Below are 20,812 nucleotides of genomic sequence, written 5' to 3'. Positions count from 1 at the left end.
TTAAGTCCAGGAATGCCTGGAAAACCTGGTGAGCCAAGTTTACCCGCAGCACCCTATATACAAACGATATTAATGTTGTATTTTAGGCAGTAAATTGTGTAAATTGTATACTTTATTTATAATAACAACGTAAACCAAAAAGTATTATAATTTTGCTTTAAATAGATGTTATAATAAGTCTCTTCAAGATATAGATTATGAATTCGTGTGTAAATTGAATAATCAACTTACGGGTGGCCCGGGCGGTCCCACAACTCCATCAAGGCCTCTCAATCCAGGAGAGCCAGATGAACCCTCTCTGCCTCTCTCACCACGCGGCCCCGCTGGCCCCTGCGTTAACAATAACATTTGTGCAAAACAATATATTCCCTTCTTTTTCTCCTCTCTCCTCCTCTTTTTCTCTTCAACATTAAATATATATTAAGTACATATATGTATTAAATATGTACTAAACATGAAAATTTATTTCATGACTATAAAAAATATTTTTCTGTTTTAAATCTCTTCGCTCTCTTGTACATTCCGAGAATATTATTTATTACATACCATTGGACCTATCGGCCCCATTGGTCCTGGTGTGCCTATAGATCCTTTTTCACCAGAAATTCCTTGCTCACCTTTTGCTCCGTCTAGACCCGGAAAACCACGATGGCCTTTTATTCCTGGAAGTCCAGGCATACCTGAAAGACCACGTGGCCCTACGGTACCAGGTGATCCTGGCGGACCGGTTTCACCATCTTCTCCACTAGTACCCTGTCGTTAAATATTTTACAGTATTTTTTGTATTTTTCGAATATAAAGAATTTTTATTATAATCCCTTACGTCTTTTCCAGGTAATCCTGGTAAACCTCGAGGACCTGGCGTACCAGGAGAACCTGGAGATCCTGGTTCACCAGCTTCACCGCGTGTACCTTGGAAACCTTGAGGACCTGGAGCACCGGTTGGACCTACAAATATATAAATATATAGAGAAAATGTAATTTTTATATAAATAAGATTTTAAATAAAAACATATTTTTAGATAAGACAGAATCATTAAAACAAGCATTGTTTATATAAGATCAACAATCATTTATTAAACAATATTCAGGTAAAACAATTGAAATAATTTCAGCTTACCTGGAGGACCTCGCGGACCTATAGGGCCTACTTGCGCTTGAATATAAGGATATGCTTCTGGTCCATACAATGATGCAGCTACACCTGTTGGGCCTTTATCTTGATTCGCTTGAGACAAAGCCAATTGTTGATAATATAGAGATACCTGTTATATAATCGATATTTTATATTAATAAATTATTATATATTATAATATACGTAAAAGAGACATATAAATTATAGAATACATCGAATAATTAATTAATCATCGCTAATCACGCTAATTCATCTCTTGTTACATAAAAGAAAAGATATAAAAATGGTTTTAAATTAAAAAAGAAACATTTCTTACGTCAGGTACAGCTCCTGGAAGACCAGGTGGTCCTGGAATCCCGGGATTTCCGGGTTGTCCAGGATATCCTGCATCACCCGGACGACCAACATCTCCAGGTCGACCAGGTTCACCCTTATTTTTTTGTAAACGTTTTCTTTTTGTTAATCTTTGTGAATATTTTCCGAAGAATCGTTTATTAACTAATTTTACGAACAATATCACTTACTCGTAGGCCAGGTATAGCCACAGAACTGTACACGTTACTTTCACCCGGTAAAATTTCCGTGGACGGAACCTACACACAAGAACAGAAACTATTTCTCACAAATTCCAATATAATTTTTTAATTATTAATTATTTTGTACTTACTGAATGATCCTTTTCAGGTGTAACATTAGTCTGCTCTAACTCTAAAATGTAAACGATCAATCAGATTTCAAAAAACATGCGATTAAAATATTTCATTTTAATTATCTATTTACTTTTTTTCTGTTTTTATTCCGAGCGTTATTTTTTAATTAACGCTCTATTTGCGCGAAGGAAAGCGTAAAGCAACTAATCCTAGAGATATAATTTTATAATATACGAAAATATACAAATATATGAAAATAATATTGTAATATATATGACCAAAAAAAAAATAGATTTATTTAATACAAATTTTCATTCTTTAATATCAAGAATGATTACTTTTAACATTAATTATTTATCAGTCACATTACATATGTATTTCTCTGTTTCTCTAAACACACAATGATAATAAAAGATACTTATTTTGTCACTTACCACGATTATAAAATAAAGTTGTCGTTGGAGCTGGCAAATCTGTAGGTTTTTCTGGTCTATACGAAGACACTGTACTTTCTATCGACGATGTGGACAATCCTACATTCAATAATTACACATGTCATCGATTTCTTTAATTTTCATAATAATTCTTCCCGAATTAAAATAATATAGTATGAATTGCATGCTCACCCGAAACTTGTATGCTTGATGATGGTATCACAGGAGGTGACAATGTTGTGGTCTCTGACCAATTAAATAATATTGGTATTATTATTATTATTATTCAATTGGAAAAAAATATAAAATTATTAATATTAATTGTCGATTTATTATTGCAACAATAATTGTGCGTATATCATTTGCAAATACGGAATATGTTTTAGCGGCTTTATTATCCACAAGGAAGCTAAACCAGATACTTAACCGTAAGTTAAATTGAAATGAATGATATTAATTGAATTGCTCTGATTAAAACACGAGCCATTAATTGTTTTATACGTTTTAATGAGATTGATCTTTGGCACAAGACTTCCGGCATTTCGAAACAACTGTCCTGTTTTCCATTTACAATACATGCTATAAAAATTCTTTCTTTATAATTTATGAAATAAAATTTTATATTTAATTTATTATTATATAGAATTTATAGATAAAATTATATTGCTATTATGTAATAAATAAGTAAAATAATGATTTTACATATTTATCATATTGCATAACGAGAAAGTTTAAAAAGTGTACATTTGGTCTTGTAATTTACAGAGAATAGATTTCGTAGCTTTTCATGATATCTCTTAATAAGAGGCTCTACGACATAGAAAATACTGAGAAATCAACAAATAATCGTCAGAAAATTATTTTACTACGTCTATCATCGTTTTTATCTTATAATATAACGTGAGTCAATTGCATCGTACATTAATGTTACACGTTGATTGATAAATTAATATTATTCAAGTAATCTAATCTATCTTATCTGAAATTATCTGAAAAAAACTTCTCTAATTTTCCTGATTAATATATTTTAATAAATCTTTTTATAATATTTCTCTCGTTTTTTTGCTTCTAATTTCAATCATAAAACAAATTAAAATATTCCTCGGACATCATGCATTATTATGCAATTTTCTCGTTATACTGTCAATCATTATATTCTTTATAGTGTAATAATAATGATGATCATAAAAAAAAAACGTCAGCATGTATTATCAAACCATATGTACTCGTATGTATGCAATAAATGTACAGGAATTATTTTTAAAAAATGCGATGAAAAATTTCAACTCTTTCTTTCTTTTAATTGTCGCGTCTAATTTTTCACTCACCGTTCTTTTCTTCGTAGTCGTCATAATTCTCATAGTAATCGTAATTATAATCGGTAACAGGTTGCTGCGACTGCGGTTGCTCTGACCTGGACCGTTGTTTCCTGGGCCGATTTCTCACAGCGTTTACTTGATCTGATAGCAGCAGCAGCTGGACCACGAGGAGCCCCGTGACCAGCTCTAGAGTCTGCGGCCTCATCGAGGAGCGTCTCTCTATCCGCAGGGGTGGAATATAGACTCTACTGGAGAACGAAGAAAATGCAGATCTCCCGATTCGTCTCTATCGAGAGGCTGAGGGCAACTAGACTCGTGGTAACCGACGTATCATCTATTTAGCAGATGCTCTGCATGATGTAGGGGAGGTCATCATCCTCTGTTCTACTAGGCGCCGTCGCTTTATTCCGCAACTACCCCCTCGTTCCCTTTTCCTGAGTCCACATACTTATTCGTTTCCTTCCTTTGCTCACGCTAATGAATGATATTTCTTATTTTATATATATAGAGAAGGGAAGAAAAACAAGAGGAAAATTTAGTCGTCAGAAAATATGATAAAGGTAGGATTTTAAGAAATAAAATATGAAGAAGTATATATATTTTTATCTTAATTATATTGTTAAGTGATCCAATAATCATTTCAAAGCAATCCTTCCCCTTAAAAAATATTTAATTTTACAGAAATAAATTTTATTTTGTTTAAATTTATTTATCTTTTATTAATCTTATTAAATCTATAATTTCGAGAACTCGGCAGAAAAATTTATTGAGAGATACGAATCAATATTTATGATAACTTTAAGCATTTTTCAGATGTTATTAATACAGAGAGAATATATTAGTAATTAATAAACTATTAATTGAAACTCAAGGTTAATTTGAAATGATTATTATTACTCTAAGATTAAAATGTTTCTTGACACTTATATATCTTTAAAATTATCGCTAAATAGTGTCACAGCGAGCAATTCATGGAAATCTATGAAAAATCGTGTATCAGTATTGTCAGCATAGAATTACTATTCCGCGTATTCGTTAGAAGCAACGCGTCGCAATGAAGGTCATCACCTTAAAGGGTTGCATGCGACATGCATCACGATGTCGTCACCTTTATATACTCACTTTTTTTTAAAAACATAAATTTTCTGCCTAATGTTGGATCGAAGCATCTTGATACTTAATTATACAACATAATTTGTATCCATTCTAATGCAGAAAATGATACAAACAAAATTTATTTGCTATTTATATTTTTGTAAGTAATAACAATAAATTTGACTCTTATGAGAGTTAATTTTTAATTGTGCGATTTATCTTGATTTGCTTCTAATAAATAATTAGTTATTCTGGATGGATCACTGATTACTGCAATATCTAGCAATATAAGCGAATTGCTAAATGTTACAGAAGCAAAAATGTATAAAACAAATTTCTAAAAATTTACAAAAAAAAAAAAAATTATATCTTGTTCTGAAATAAAAGGTTTTTCATCTATAAGAATTAAAATATATCTAATTTCTTATTAAGATATTCTTCTTTAATTTGATTAAATCAGAGAAACAAAAAATAAATTTTAGAACACTTACAGTCTTGTGGAACTTTTGACAAAAAATGATTTTTAGCTATATTTTGCTTCGATCGTCTCATACGCATCCTTGTGTCAAATATGCATTCGATCTATCAACGAGTTGTAACGACCTACTTTGCGATAAGCGTTCCGTATAGTTTTTATCAGTCAGCGTCAGAAGTACTCGATACGCTGCCGTTTCCTTAATAAGTTTATTAGACAAACATCATTTTGGCCGCATTCTCCGTGCGTGTCTTACTTTACAAGGCGTTAGCCGTAATAGACTGCATTGACCCACGCCGCCTTCGTTCGTTACTAGCAGTTATAAATCAGAATTGCTACTATGTTTAATGTAAGCAACCAGGACAATGCAATCAGCACAATTTCGATGTAGAATTCGCATTGACATCCAATTAAAAAAAAAAAAAAAATATATATATATATCTTAAACTGATTTTTATATGTTTTGAGAGAGTATACACATGAATCTCTTTGACTTAACTCAATTTCATTATACTTTCTTCAACAATGAAAAATCTGAATTTTTCTTTTCTTTTATCAAACAATTTGATCCAGAAAGACGATTAAAGTAATTATAGTACATTTATGCGTGTGTATTCATTTTTCGGCTTTTTTTTTAATTTACAAAATTTTGGCACCTATACGTTAAATCCTTTAAGTGGAAATCTGAACAACTATATATAAGTGATTATATGTTCTATAATGTGTATATGCCGATGATATCAAGTATAATAATTATATAAAACGGTTTGCCGCACGAAGAAATGTTTTGTCATTGTATTGCTAGAAATCGTTTTATATCTTTTGGTAAGCAAAACTTTTCTTTCTCAGTCTTGGAAATATACTGAATGCTTTATATCGCTCAAAATATGTAAATGTACATACACTTCAATTAATCATTATTAATTATATTGATTAATATAATGATTAAAAGAATAATTAGTACGATTAGTATATATTTTTTATTTCACTGAATAAGTGCATCAGCGTTTCAGTCAATGTAATACTTTAATTAGTGCATCTACATTATCATTTTCGTCTTTGATCGTTATAATTAAAATGAATGCGTCATACGCGTACTGATGGGTATTACAGATCCAAGTACGTTTGTATTATACTAATGCAAGCATAGCACTATAGCAAGAATTACTCTAAATATTGTAATAATCCTTCATACGCGCGCGCGTGCATACGTTGTCATAAAAAGTATTTTAGAAAGAGATATATGCAAATAATATATTATATTATATTTATCTACAGTATAGAATAAACAAAAGTGTCTTTTACACAACACTTTAAACGATACTTTATATTTTATTACAATATAACAAATGTGTTATGCTTATTACATATATTATTTAATTTTCATGAAATACAAATTAAATTTAATAAAATTATTTAAAAAACTGCGCTTAACAAATTAATATTGTACACAGATTCCATAGAGATCAAAGATAGATAACACATAAATTAAACCTAACTTGTTTAAACGATTCATGATTCTTGTACATTATATTGTACCTTTTAAATACAGAGATTTGTTTAAAACAGAACGGCGTTGTTTTATTCATAAAATCTCTATATGTAATAAAATTGTTGAGAGACTGAGACTTTTATTAATTAAGAAAATGCTTCTCTCTCTTTAATATCTAATTAATAATTATTAGAGTCAGATTAAAATATATATAATTATAAAATAAATAATATATAATAAAAAAAATATTACAATGATTTGTGACATCAAATATGTGCAATAGCGTTTCAAAGAATAGCAAAAAATAATAAGTGAAATAATTATGTGTGTGCAAACATGTTTACAAAGATACATATAATAATTTAAAAGAAAATGTTATCTGCAATAATTATATGTACCAAAAGGATCCTCTTTAAATTATTTTATCGCAGATAGCAAAACTATCTAACTTCTTGTATTTTTAATGTTTTTTCAATAGTGGCATGGCGAATACCATGCTCTCAGTGCACTCTGTCTGAGGCTAAAATTAACAATAAAATAGACAATCGTAGAAAGTTAAAATAACACATAGATTATCAACTTACTTGAGTGGTAACTCCTATAAGTATGTCGGCATGAGAAGCCAGACGTTTGTTTAAAGTTATCACGATAATTTGCATATTATTCGTTTCGGATCGAATGAAGCGAATAAGCTTGTTAATATTTACATTATCTAATGCCGCATCACCTTCATCCATAATAAAAAATGGTATTGGTTTATAACTGTAAATGAAAAAGCATTTGCGATTACTTTCTTCGAAATAGCTCTAGAGTTTCGGATGTTATCCGTATCATTGAAAGCATGTACATAAAACATTTCGTTAATATAATATAAAATTAAGATATACCGCAAAATTGCAAATAGAAGCGCCAAGTTAGCAATTGATTTTTCCCCATCAGATAGATATTGTAATGGCTGAATGCGTTTAGACGATGGTATGCAGCTGTAATTTATACCGCTTGTGTACGGCTCCTCGGGATTTTCTGGTATAATGAATGCTTGAACCGACACGTCATTAGCCAAGTTCTGCATAGAAAATAAATAATATATTTGTGATGTGTATATAAAAACACACTTTATTTAATAAATGGAATCGTAAGAAGCGTAATTATAAATACTGACTTTGTATATAGAATCTATTTCTGCAGTAATGCATTCCAGACAATCCGAAAACAGTTTGTGTCTTTTTGTTTTAACCTTCTCGAATTGTTTGCCTATATTATTAGATCTTATGCGTAATTCTTCATGTTTCTTATTTATATCTTTTATCTGCTGTATTATCAAATCGACTTTTTTATGAGCCTAAACATTGTCAAATTCATATATGAGATTGATTCATAAAATCATATCAAATACAAATATATATTGTACAAAGCTTTTATACCTTAAGATTAGGTTTTTGTAAGGTTTGAAGTTCATTCTGAATCTCTATAAGTTTTATTTTAGATTGGTCAATAATATTTTGCAAATCTGTTGTACTATTACGGATATGTTCGGAAATTTGTGAGAAATCAATATTCATTATTACGTCCCAAACATTCAATGATTCTGGGCTTAAATTTGAGTTTGAACTGTTTTCATGTATTGTCTCTGATAATATTGGAATAGTAATGTCTTCTAGCTGTGAAAACAATTGTATAAAGCAAAACAATTGTTAAAAGCATTGACCAAAAGTCAATGTTCGATATTTAATATTTACAGATCTTTTAAAGTAAATATCTCTTTTAGAAATTCGCTAACCTTGCATTCTTTAAGTATAGTTTCACATTTTGCTTTTTTCTGTTCTATTTTACTCTGTATAGCCATGTATGCCTTTTGATTCTCTAAATATAATTTTGAGATAACGCCAATTCGTGATCTGCATTGATCCAATTTTTCTTTTACATCCTCTAAATAATTTTTTTTTGTTTTATAATCGTTTTGTAACTCTAACATTTTCGTTTCTTCCTGTTCAATAGCAGTTTTTATATTTTTTTCTTGCTTGTATGCTTTTTCATATTCTTCATTAGCTTGCTTTAATTTGTCCTTCCACCTCGAAATTTTTTCTATTCACGTAAAATTTACATATACATATATAAAAATATGATTAAAAATGATACATTAATAAATACGATTTGCAAATTTACCTTTAAATTCAGCTCTTTTATCATTCTCCTTTTCAAACTTCAATTGATTGTCAATATAATTTTTTCGGTTTATATTTTCCATTTGCTTGTTTAACTGCTCTTTATATATGCTAAAAAAATAATATAAATTTTTGTATACAATATATATACACACATATAAAGTTTAAAGATTAAACATACCATAAATTCTGCTCATAATAGGTAATATTTGGCACATTAACTTCTTTACAAAAATCAACGAAAATTCTGTTTTTAATTTCATTAATATTTTCCTCTATGGTTTTAATCTTTTCATGCTTTTTCTGCATATCGTGTTGAATTTTCGATATTGCCTTCTAGAAATTGTATGTAAATAATAAAAATATCTTTTTCTATTATATAGCTTATAACAAAAAATTTCAAAAAATAAATATATGTAAAATACATACATCTTGTAAACTTAGTTCTTTATGGAGATCGTTTAATTTTATATCATGTATTTTAATTTCTTCTGTCTATAAAAATACAAACTAGCTTTGTATATTATTTGAATAAAATGTCTATTAAAAACTATATAATATAAAATATTTTTCTACATCTTATACACACATGCATGTATGCACACAAAATTACTTACAATGTCTTTTATATCCTTCTCAATAACTTCCATTTCAACAGTAAGTTGATTTTTATTAATTATATCAAAATCAGATTGCATACGAGAAATGTTAGGCAGATTTATTAATTCTTGCTTGAATTGTATCTAAAATCATACATATATAATATACATAACTATTTTTTTATACAAATTTTATAAAAAATCTGCAACCTTCTGTTCTTTCAGTACAGATAAAGATTGTATATTTTCCCATTGGTTTGCTCTTGTAATAAGAGCTGTCAATCCTCCAGATATAATACCACTTGTATGAAAAGAACATCCATCTAATGAAACACACTAAAACATAATATTGTATAGATATATAGATGTAATAATATAATAAATACAGACTATTTTAAGCATGATTATTATTACATTATAATGGCGATCACTTTCAAATGCCATTTTTCTTGCATCTTCAGCAGTCTCGCAAACTAAAGTGTTTTTAGTGACATATAAAACTGCCTTGTCTATTTCCATAAATGATAACTTCAGTACATCATATAACAATTTACTATTTGTCTGTTCTAGTGCACTACTATAAAAGAATATTACATTATATTATCATTACATATATACTAATAAAATGTATTTTTTATCTCTTATTAATTTACCGTAATCTATCATTTATAGGTTTCACTTTTATTGAATCAAGCGGTAAGAATCTTTCAACGCCTATTTTGTGCTGCTTTAAAAAACCAATGCATTGCCTTGCTGTATGTCCAGTATCAACGACAATGGCATCCATATTTCCACCAAAAATTTTAGTTACCGCAACATTATAACGAGAATGAATAGGCTTGCAAAGATTAACTAAGCGATCGTACTATAAAGTAAAATACATATATTGCCTGATTTCTTTAAAAAAATAATTATTATCGTAATAATACTATCGAAATTCTGATTGATAAAAATGATACCACGCCAGGAAAAGATTCTTTTAAATTTTTTATTATTTCAGCTTTCTTGTTCTGCTGTGAAATAATGTCATTATTTATATCAGCTTCGGCAAGTTTCTCTGAAATCTTTGCAATATCGTTTTTTAATTTTAAAGATTTCTCCTGTGTTTCCCTAATTTCCTTTTCTAATCTTTGCCTTTCCTCATTTTTTCCCATTAAATTTGATTTATCTTTTTGTAAATCTTCAACTTGCTTTTTGAAGTGTTCTTTTCTTATTGTTTCAATTTTTACTTTATTTTCCAATTCCTCTTTAATTCTATTTTCATTATCAAGTTTATATTGATCAGTTTGTCGATCATGCATCAAATCATTTATACGATTTATAAAATCTTTTGCTTGATTCTCAACTTCAGTTTTTAAAATCATATAACGTTTAACCTTAAATAGATTGTTTTTATATCAGTTAGAAGTTTATGTAGCAGTATAAAAAAAAATATAAAAAATTCAAAATTTTATGTGTACTTCTAAAATATTTTATATATTGTAATAATATAACACCTGAAAATCTTGGAGCTCTACAATATCATTCTTTGATGATGCTGTTCTTTTTAATAATTCTTTTAATATATCAAATTCATTTTTTAATGCTTGGATAGCTTCGTCATAATTATTAAGCGCTTTTATCGCACTATCCAGAGACGTGCGAGCGTCGTTACGTTTTTTTTGCCAATATTCAATATGATTCTTAACATTAGTATATTCTCCCTTCTTTTTTCGAATATTATCTTTAAGTTCTATGATGTTCTCTTCAGTTTCATTCAATAAATCAGATAATGGTTTAACTTTTAATTTAGTATGTTTTAATAAAGTCATTTCAGTTTCCTTGTACTGCAAATGCTCATCTACATTTAATTTGATTTCTTTTTGCTCATTTTGTAAAGATTCAATTACTTTTTTCATGAAAATCAACTGTATTAATTGAAATTTTAATTTTTCTTCCATCTATAACGTTTAAAAATTATTTTATAACCAAATGAGAAAAGATACAAACAATAACTTCTAAAAAGATCATTATATAGATTAGAAATAGATGTGAGATATACATATTGTTTTTGGAACTGTAAATATTTTTCTGCTTCTGTCTTTTCTATTATAGCAGATTTCTTTCTTCTTAATTGCTGTTTTTTTGTTTGATACGCAAAATGTATCTCCTGATTTACTTCCAAGAGTTCTAATTGTAATCTGTAATAACATTAAAGTCTAGTAAATTTGTCAAACTTGTAAATAAATTTGTATAATTTATTAAAATAAAAGTGTATACCTTTCATATTCTGCTTTGTATACATTGGAACCACTAATTTCTTCAAACATGATAGTCAATTCTTTTGACATGTTTATTGTTGCAAAATATTGTATATAGCCCTGAGGTACCAGAAGGTTCCCTGCTTTTATGTCCAAACCAAATTCTTTCAATTCAGTCATATAAAAGTCTCTGGTAACAATCTACGTAATAAGATTGATCATAAATTAATTAGTATATTAAGATAAGAATAATTTTAAAAAAATTGTGCAAAAACAGAATTTTACCTTATTATCTATTTTGTACTGACTGCCTTTCTCTTGTATTGATCTTGTATAACTTTTTTCTTGGTTTTGGTCTCCCGTTAAAAATATTATTGTTACATAAGCACTGTAGCATAAATATCAAACATAAAATATGATAAAAAATTAATTAAAGCATAAAGAAAGCACATCTGTAATACCCTTCTATTGCTGGCTTTCCAATGAAAGCTCCATGTACAAGTTCATTGAGATGTTTAACACGCAAAGCACTTAACTTCCCCCCTAATACAAAACTTATAGCATCCATAATATTTGATTTTCCTAAAATACATATATAAAGTATTTACACATTTTGATTGAAATATATAAAAATAGAAGTAAAAAAAGCAAAAATATATATATTAAAAGAGAAAAAAAATTAAGAATTAAAATTTATTTCAAAGATTTTAATTGAATTTAGATTGTATTAATTTTATTTATCTTGCAAAAATGGAAAAAGAAAAAAGAAAGAAGAACTAAAAAGATATAGAGAAATAATATTTTTCTCGATCAAATAAATTGGAGGTTGTAGAGTACCGTGAAAAATCTTACCGGATCCATTCGGACCAATAATAGCCGTAAAAGGCTGGATATTATCGATTACTATTTTGCCTTTAAACGATTTAAAATTGAAAAGCGTAATAACTTTCAAAGAAATCGGCATTTTATCGACCACGAAAAGCAAAGTGGATGAAAGTGGACGACAATTGCAAGTCTATTAAAGTCTATATAAATCTTCTAACGATTCTAAATTTGAGTTATTTGATTGAACAATTGAAAAACAAAGACGCCTCTGTACTTACCGTTCTGATTGGTTATCAATCGATAAATGAAGTGAAATATATTCCAAGCTAATTATCGCGCCGTTATTTAAATATAAAACAGTAACCAATCTAAAACTGAGTCCAAATTTTATAAAAGTTATCTAAAAAAAAAACATTAAAAAAAAATTAATAATTTACAGCTTTCTTTTGATATATACAGTTTTCGTACGAAAATTCCTTTTATGATTCCTTGTCATAACACTGAAGGATTTGTACTGGTATTTCATAGGCAATATATGCTGAATATTGCGAAATTACAAACGGCACGTATCCAAAAACAACGGAAATGCCGTTAATGCGGAAACATTGATTATATATACAAACGAAATTCACGCATAATAATAAAATTTTACACACACACACACACGAGCACGTATATATCTATATATATATATATATATATCATAAATAAACGAGTTACAATATAACAAATAAATTATCATTTAAAATATTAACAATGAACAATTGAACTACTTGAGATTTACTTTCTTATTATTTTTCTTCTTCTCTCCTTTATGGCTGGTTAGGCCTCTTTACAGAATTTGCCTGTATGCCATTTATTTTCATATTACTTAGTATAAAATATATATCATGATTAATAGTGCATTTAAGAATGCATGTTTAGTTGAAATAAATCTTATATTTGCAAATTTAGAACTTCATTCGCAAGATTTTATTAAAGTCAAGTTTTTTTAAAAGTTATTTACATTAATCACAACATAAGTTATAATTGTCATATTTGCAATTACTCTCACTCCTATCCTGATTTACATTGAAAAAAAGATATTACCTAATCTATTAAAAGTATGATACTATGGTTTTGCAGTGATCTCAAAACAGTATCAAGAACGTGAATAAAATAAATCTAGAAATACAATAATAATAATTAGCATTTTGCGTATTAATATTCATTTTTCTCCCACAACACAATTAAAGGTCATCCATCACAAAGTATAAAAAAAAGACAACAACAATCTTTCTTAAATTAATAACTGTTTATGAGTTAATTAATGTGCGTAGGATATGTAGTTAAATCGAGTGTTAACACTTTGCTTTCCAAACATTCGCCTACCTGAAATGCAAGTAAAAATTTTATAATCAGCAATAGACGAAAAAAAAAGAATAAAAATATATATATATATAATATGATTCATATAATCGCATAATTTACATACGTCTGGACAAATTCCAATAAGCGCATCTGCGTGCGAATAAAATTCCTCTTTCAATGATATAACGATCGTCTGCAGTGAAGTCGTTTTGTCACGAATGTAACTCGCCACTTTTCCTATGTTAGTATTATCGAGAGCCGCATCGATTTCGTCCAAGACAAAAAATGGCGCAGGCTGGAAGCTAAATATGAACAAATAAGAATAAATATTAATTATATGTTCGAATTGTACCATTAATTTATTTTTGTATATTTAAAATATAGATATAACCTGTGAATTGCAAATAACAGAGCTAATGCCGCGACTGTTTTTTCTCCACCAGATAGATTGGACATAGGTTGAAAGCGTTTGCCTGGAGCCACACAATTATAATTAATGCCATCCAAGTAAGGTTCTTCAGGATTTTCTGGTCCAAGGAATGCTTGTGCAGATTGATTCTTTGCTAGACTCTGAAACAACCATCATAAATGAGTAAAAAGAAAAGTTACATATAAATACTTTTATACAAATTCATTAATCTACAAACTTTATAAATAGGGTCAATCTCATTCGCTACATGTTCGAAACACGCCATGAATCTATCATGTCGTTCTTTTTTTATTTTCTCGAAGTGTGTTTTTGCTTTCTTTGCCTTCTTGCGAGATTGTTCAAACTCTTCATTAGTTTCTTGTAGCTTTTCCTTTGCCAAGTATAATTTTTGAATTGCCTATAAGAGAGAAAGGAAAAATATTTCTATATTCTAAAATGTTTTATATTTATTAATGTCATATTCAATATATAAGTTTTTACAAACCTTCATATTTGGAGCTTGTATGCGTTGTATTGTATTTTGCAAATCATTGATTATTTTCGTTAACTTATCAGTTGTCTTTTTTATATCTTCTTCCTCAATATCCTTCAAATTTTCCGGCAAAAGTGCATAATCTATAGTAATCCTCCTTTCACGTTCGTATTGTTGCTGTGTGCTAATTGACGAATCAGTATTGGTTTCATTACCATTTGTCGTACTTGTTTCACCTGCTATATCTTCCATATTTCCATGCAACATAGGTATTGCAATATCTTCCATCTGAATATATTGTTAAAAATATACATTTAGTAATTTAAAATAATATACAGTTATATAATATACAATAAGATAATCGTTTCACATCAAGTACATTCAACAAACCTTGCATTGCATGAGAATAGCATGTCGTTCGGCTTTTTTCTGTTCAATTTTTGTTTCAATCGCGTTAAGCTGCTTCTGAGCTGCTTGAATATCTTTCGCGATTGCTCCTACTTCACGTCTCGCTTTACCGATTTCATCGTCCTTCTGATCGACCTCCATCTTCTTAGCATTACGAGATGATTTTAACTGCTCCATTTGCTGCTCGTCATGGTCGATTTCCGCTTTTTGATTCAGTTCTGTTTGCTTTGCGGATTCAAGCTTATCTTCTGCATCTTGAACCGCCCGTTCCCATCGCAAAACATTGCCTGCATTATAAATAATGTTAAATAATACAAAAACTAATAACATAGTTAATATACAGAGATTGTATGAGATGAAAAAACTTCTTTATGTAAGAGCGTGAGAATGAACAAATTCATGATATATAAAATTTTACATAAAATATTTGAATAATACTTACTTTCTGTGTCGCGTTGCTTCTCAAAATCTAATTGATTATAAATACGATTGCATTGATTGTCGAACTCCAATCGCTTCTTTGCTCTTTCTTGTTGTGATCTAGAGTAATAGTATATATTCGATTCTAGCATATAAATGTAAAATAATATAATTCTTCAATGACATATAGCTCTTTTGTTATACCTCAATTCTCTTTCTTCATATTGACGGATATTTGAAACTCCTATCTGCTCACAAAAACTAGCAAATACATCATCTTCAACATTGTTCATTTTTTCTTTAATATTTTGTATTTCTTGATCCCTTTCAGCCATGGTCTTTTCAATAGCAGCTATTGCAGGCTACATATAAGAGATTAAAAAAATATTGAAATATTTTTATTTCAAATATGCAATTATATGGTATGTATATATATATATATGTGTGTGTGTGTGTGTGTGTGTGTGTGTGTGTGTGTGTGTGTGTGTGTGTGTGTGTGTGTAAAATATCACAACTTACACCAAACATGTTTAATTCGTTTTGTAGACCATCTAACTCCACCTCAAGATCCGTAATTTGTTTTTGCTACAATAAAAATTTGATCAATGTATTTTTTAATTTCAATGATATCTTTTTAAATTTTCATCAATGAATTTTTAACTAAGTATACTTTTTATAAACAATACAGTATGTAATGCTTACTGTTGCAGATAAATCGCTTTTGTTATATTTTAGACGAGTTTCTAAACCACGTATTTGAGATTCAACTGTATTCAATTCAGATTCTTTGCGCGATTTTTTCAATGATTCTCTCAGTTCTTCCGTTAATTTTTCCTGTAAATTAAAATCAGAAATATTTGTATCCATATAACATAAAAAAAAAATTAATGCATTACCTTTTGAGCCTTCAATTGAGACATTTGTTTTTCATCCCATCTCTTCGCTTTCTTTGCAAGATCCAAACTGCCACCAGATATTATTCCCGCTTTTTGATAAAACGTACCGTCTAATGCGACGCACTATAAATGTTTCAATATATATATTACGTATTTTTCATATTATTATTATTTTATTTACAAGCTAATATCATGTATATATTTACATCGTATCTAGTTTTCTTGTCCATCTCGTATGCTACTTTATTTGCATCTTCTGGTGTCTCACATACAAGAGCATTATTAGTTGCAAAAAGGACTGCTCTATCAATATCCTTTGGAGAAAAATGCAATACATCATATAGCAGTTTCACATTTTTAGGTTCTTGTATATTACTGCAAAATAGCATAATTGTCATTGCAAGGTTCATACAAAATGATTAGATGATATAAAAAGTGTTTTCGTATTATTTTTGTTGTTGTAAAGCTTTATGTAATAAAAATTTATTTAATTTATTTACCGAAGACGTTCTTTTAGTGGCTTAGCTTGGATATAATCGAGTGGAAGAAATGTTTCTGGTTCAAGATACTGCTCTTTTAAATATTGGATACATTGTCTGGCCGTTTTCTCAGTATCTACTACAATAGCCTCCATATATTTGCCAAGTACTTTTGTAATTGCAACATTGTATCGTTTGTGTATTGGTTCGCACATGTTATACATGCGATCATACTGGAAAAAAAGAAAAATATGAATTTTTTTGTTTCTACTTACAGATATTGAGAAGAGAGATAACGCACCACTCCTGGGAACAAACGCTTAAAATTCTCCACAATTTCCGTCTTTTTCTTGGTTCTGGATACTTCATGTTTATCAACTTTAGCATCACCAAGTTGCTCCGAGATGCTCTCCAATTCCCGCTGTAAATTTTGAATCTTATCTTTTGATGTGCCCACATCAGATTGCAGATCAGCTCTAAGTTTCTTTTGGTCTTCTAACGCAGCCTCCGACGTTCTTATATGCTCCTCCAACTTTTCTACTCGTTTGAGAGCCTCGTCTCTCATATGACCCTTCTGTTTATGCTTATTCTCAATCTCCGTCTTCTTTCTGCCTTCGTTGTCGAGTCTATCTTGATCCGATTTTTGTTCGCGATTGATTGAATCAAGAAGTTGAAGATATCTCGCGGATTGTTTACCAGCTTCTTCTTTTAAGCGATTATATTCTTGCACCTAAATTATTTTAATTATATATACATAAATTTAAAAAAAAAGTATTTTATTAATAATATAGCTGCATAAATTATATATTATGCAAGAGACGCGCAATTTATATTGTATACCTGTTCATCTTCCAATTGCACATCCCTTCCTTGCAATTGTGATTGTCCTGCTATACTCGCTTCGTAAGCAGCTTTAGCTTCCTCTACTTGTCGTAATTCTTCCTGCAGTTCGTGTATGTCTTTTTTATGAGCCTCGTCTGCGATACGCGCTTGAGCCAAAGATTTACGGGCAGATTCCACCTTTTTTTGCATATGTGCGACTCGTTCTTTGGCTTTGATAAAAGTCGGTCTCTTTTTTGTAATTTCCACTTCCACCTCTCGAATATCCTGTTCTATCTTAGCAAGGTCTCTCCCCAATTTACCAGCATCCTTTTTCTTTTCTTTCAGTAACTCCTCAGCTTTCTCTTTCTTTTTCTCAATTTTTTCAATCTCGTGTTGTTTCTTCTTTTGAGAAACTTCAAAATTTTCAGTACCCTTCTCATTGTGGAATAATCGAAATAGTTGCAACTCTACTTGTTTTTCCACCTAAAAACAAAAGATAAATTTTTATTGTTAATAATTATATAAATACATAAAGAGAATATATATCTTTATAATTTCTCCTTATTATAAAATATATAATTATATTGATTTTATAATTAAATAAAAAATAAGAATAATAGAATTAAAATAAAATGCATTATACATATATGTATTGTGGAATTAAAAATATTGTCTTTGTTTTCATTTTTTTACAATAATTTTATTATAATATATATATATATATATATATATATATTAATAGACGCATATAAATAGACTGGGTTTAATCCAAACTAAATTTTCGACGAATTCATTTTTAATTAGAAATATATGATGCATATATACAAAGCATACAATTGATAATGCACTATTAAATTACGAGACCAATGATGAGAAATATCTACTTATTGTTAGAAAGAATACAAAAACGCTTAATTGTCATTATTAATATCCCAGACAGTTCCTAAAAGACGTTTAAAAAGCGACTTGTCGACGAAGTCTAAAAAGAAACGTCTTATCAATGTTTAAATATTTTTAAAATACCTTTTGCCATATTTTTGTTCTGTCTGGGATTGCTAATATTAACATTAATATTGTTAATAATTAAATAGATAGTATATAGATCGAAACGTGTTTATACGGGGCGGGGGAAATTTTGGAGGGATTGGGGCTAAAAGAGAATAAGAAAAAAACTGATATCTGCGTCTCGCAATTAACAATTCGTGCATTCCCATTCGTCGAACTGTTTAGGATACGAGGGTACGAAGGGTACATACGGGCGAAACAAAATGAGAATGAAGAGAGGGTGAAACTCGGTGAAAGATATGGACGGATCAAGCGGCGAAGGGGGAGGAGGGGATGAAGGCGCTATCGGCCGTGAATAATACGCGGTGGCGTCCGCATCTCGTGCGTCCCGTCTCGTGCATGCTCGTGCGTTCGATTCGTCGACTCGGCTGGATGGATTGATAAAGATTAAAGGTAAAGGGAGGTGGCAGGGTCCAGGGGTGTTTTGGAGTTAGGCGACAGAAGTCAGCCAGCGAAACGAAGCGGGCGCGCGCCCGCGTGGGGGATGATGTCACATAGGGGTTTCCCCCCGTCCCGTCCACCCCCTCGTCACCACCCAAGCGTAAATACATACAGATGCAGACCGGATTGATGCATTGACCGGCGCAATGACGTAGGTACGCGACGTGTCGCGACGAATTCTTTTCCACGATTATTATAGTGGATCGATGATTTCGAGATTGCTGTCATTTCGATTAATTGTACAAATCACGAATAAAATTATAAATCATTTTCGTGTATCTGTATAGATGTATTTATCGTTGTAGATCTCTTTCTTGGCTAATTTGAAGTTGATTAATTGATCCATTTAACTATTTCTCTGATTTGCACAAATATCTTCAGGTTATATTCATGATATATTATTGTATGGGAATAATTGTCTTCAAATTAATTAAAACATTTTATTATTCTTTCTTTCACGCAAAAAAATTACTTTTTATAGAAGTGCCGAAAGAAAGAAAGGGAGAGAGAAAGAGAAAGATAGATAAAGATAAAGAAGTATTATTTATATTAAAATATGTTTTTTCATTCTCTCAATCTTCTATTCTTAAATACTTTTTTTACCGTACGCAGAAAACATCTTAAACATATTTAATTATGACAATTTTTAATTTATATGTTAACATAAAAAAACCATATTATTTTAGTTGAATATTTTGCATATTAAATACACTAAATGCGTGCTAGGAACGAACGGAACAATATTAAGGGATGATGAATAAAATAAGTTGTGAATAAAATGTCGTTATATATTTCGAAATACATGACTTACCCTTCGAAAAGATGTACACTACGCCAATGTAAACGAAGCTCGCCTTCGTATGACTCATGCGATCTCTCTCGCAGCCTCCCCTACACGGTCCCGTATCGTAGTCATGCACAATGGAGAATAGCAAACGCAGTAAAGGTAACTCACGTTCGCCAGGGCCGGGGCCGGTAATGCTAGTCCAAGTTCTCCCCTTGTTCTTCCTGGAGTACCCGCGGGCCACGTGGCATGATTTTCATCCCCGTCGCTATATCCTTCCCGTAACGATCGTGGAAACAATTTCTCTTCTCCTAAAATATATATTATATCGTTTTTCCACGATCGCGGAGGTTTCGCTCCTGCCGTTTCTGTCTTATCGCAATTTCTCTTCTTCCGTATCTTTTCCTGCATGATACTTACATTCAGATACAGAGAGATAATATCTAGGAGTCATTTTATAAAATTATATCAGTTAGAATAGTAGACGAAACATATGTATATTAGATATAATATATCGTACCTAACTTTATACTTAGTATATTAATTATGTCAATATATTTATCACCAACAACAGCTTATTTTTAAACCAACAGGTATTAAAAATGCATTTTATTATTTTTAGATTTTTTATAATACAGAACACTAAACATGTACACAGTAATTACAAGTAAACACGTGAACAGTATTCTGTTAGATGTACTTTTATGTATGTCAATATACATTAGAATATAGAGTTGATCTTTTGTGTTCAATAATCAAAAATAATATTTATTTTATATAAATATTATATTTTATATTTTCAATATTTATATTGAT

At 29.7% G+C, this 20,812-nt stretch overlaps 2 protein-coding genes across 2 annotated transcripts in view; both read right to left on the bottom strand.

Moving 5' to 3' along the window:
• The window catches only part of LOC115245508, a 20,899-nt gene extending 8,209 nt beyond the window's left edge, over positions 1–12,690 (bottom strand). Inside the window, exons 1-29 of the mRNA XM_029823871.1 lie at positions 12,457–12,690; positions 12,066–12,186; positions 11,890–11,992; positions 11,624–11,805; positions 11,406–11,544; positions 10,861–11,304; positions 10,324–10,740; positions 10,018–10,229; positions 9,779–9,941; positions 9,575–9,700; positions 9,383–9,508; positions 8,947–9,101; positions 8,767–8,876; positions 8,381–8,685; positions 8,025–8,261; positions 7,763–7,942; positions 7,488–7,666; positions 7,185–7,362; positions 3,548–3,755; positions 2,412–2,465; positions 2,220–2,318; positions 1,803–1,843; positions 1,660–1,728; positions 1,452–1,565; positions 1,121–1,265; positions 824–948; positions 547–753; positions 232–330; positions 17–53 (exon numbers count right to left, since the gene is read on the bottom strand). Coding sequence (XP_029679731.1) covers positions 17–53; positions 232–330; positions 547–753; positions 824–948; positions 1,121–1,265; positions 1,452–1,565; positions 1,660–1,728; positions 1,803–1,843; positions 2,220–2,318; positions 2,412–2,465; positions 3,548–3,755; positions 7,185–7,362; positions 7,488–7,666; positions 7,763–7,942; positions 8,025–8,261; positions 8,381–8,685; positions 8,767–8,876; positions 8,947–9,101; positions 9,383–9,508; positions 9,575–9,700; positions 9,779–9,941; positions 10,018–10,229; positions 10,324–10,740; positions 10,861–11,304; positions 11,406–11,544; positions 11,624–11,805; positions 11,890–11,992; positions 12,066–12,186; positions 12,457–12,568 — 4,687 coding nt within the window. The 5' untranslated portion in view covers positions 12,569–12,690. The remainder of the gene's footprint in view (positions 1–16; positions 54–231; positions 331–546; positions 754–823; positions 949–1,120; positions 1,266–1,451; positions 1,566–1,659; positions 1,729–1,802; positions 1,844–2,219; positions 2,319–2,411; positions 2,466–3,547; positions 3,756–7,184; positions 7,363–7,487; positions 7,667–7,762; positions 7,943–8,024; positions 8,262–8,380; positions 8,686–8,766; positions 8,877–8,946; positions 9,102–9,382; positions 9,509–9,574; positions 9,701–9,778; positions 9,942–10,017; positions 10,230–10,323; positions 10,741–10,860; positions 11,305–11,405; positions 11,545–11,623; positions 11,806–11,889; positions 11,993–12,065; positions 12,187–12,456) is intronic.
• A 693-nt stretch (positions 12,691–13,383) lies between these two features.
• LOC115245461 (structural maintenance of chromosomes protein 1A) lies at positions 13,384–20,407 on the bottom strand. The gene is made up of 16 exons (XM_029823780.1): positions 20,168–20,407; positions 17,725–18,189; positions 17,186–17,614; positions 16,906–17,117; positions 16,612–16,780; positions 16,406–16,528; positions 16,212–16,343; positions 16,029–16,094; positions 15,714–15,871; positions 15,532–15,629; positions 15,072–15,376; positions 14,694–14,969; positions 14,427–14,606; positions 14,171–14,349; positions 13,904–14,081; positions 13,384–13,800 (listed from the first exon to the last, which is right to left on the bottom strand). Exons 1-16 carry the CDS (start codon positions 20,405–20,407, stop codon positions 13,732–13,734), a joined length of 3,279 nt encoding a protein of 1,092 aa, XP_029679640.1. The 3' UTR covers positions 13,384–13,731.
• Between the last annotated feature and the right edge of the window lie 405 nt (positions 20,408–20,812).

Source organism: Formica exsecta, unplaced genomic scaffold (assembly GCF_003651465.1).
Source record: "Formica exsecta isolate Colony F162 unplaced genomic scaffold, ASM365146v1 scaffold98, whole genome shotgun sequence".
Classification (NCBI taxonomy): domain Eukaryota; kingdom Metazoa; phylum Arthropoda; class Insecta; order Hymenoptera; family Formicidae; genus Formica; species Formica exsecta.
This window is presented reverse-complemented; position numbering and strand designations above follow the sequence as displayed.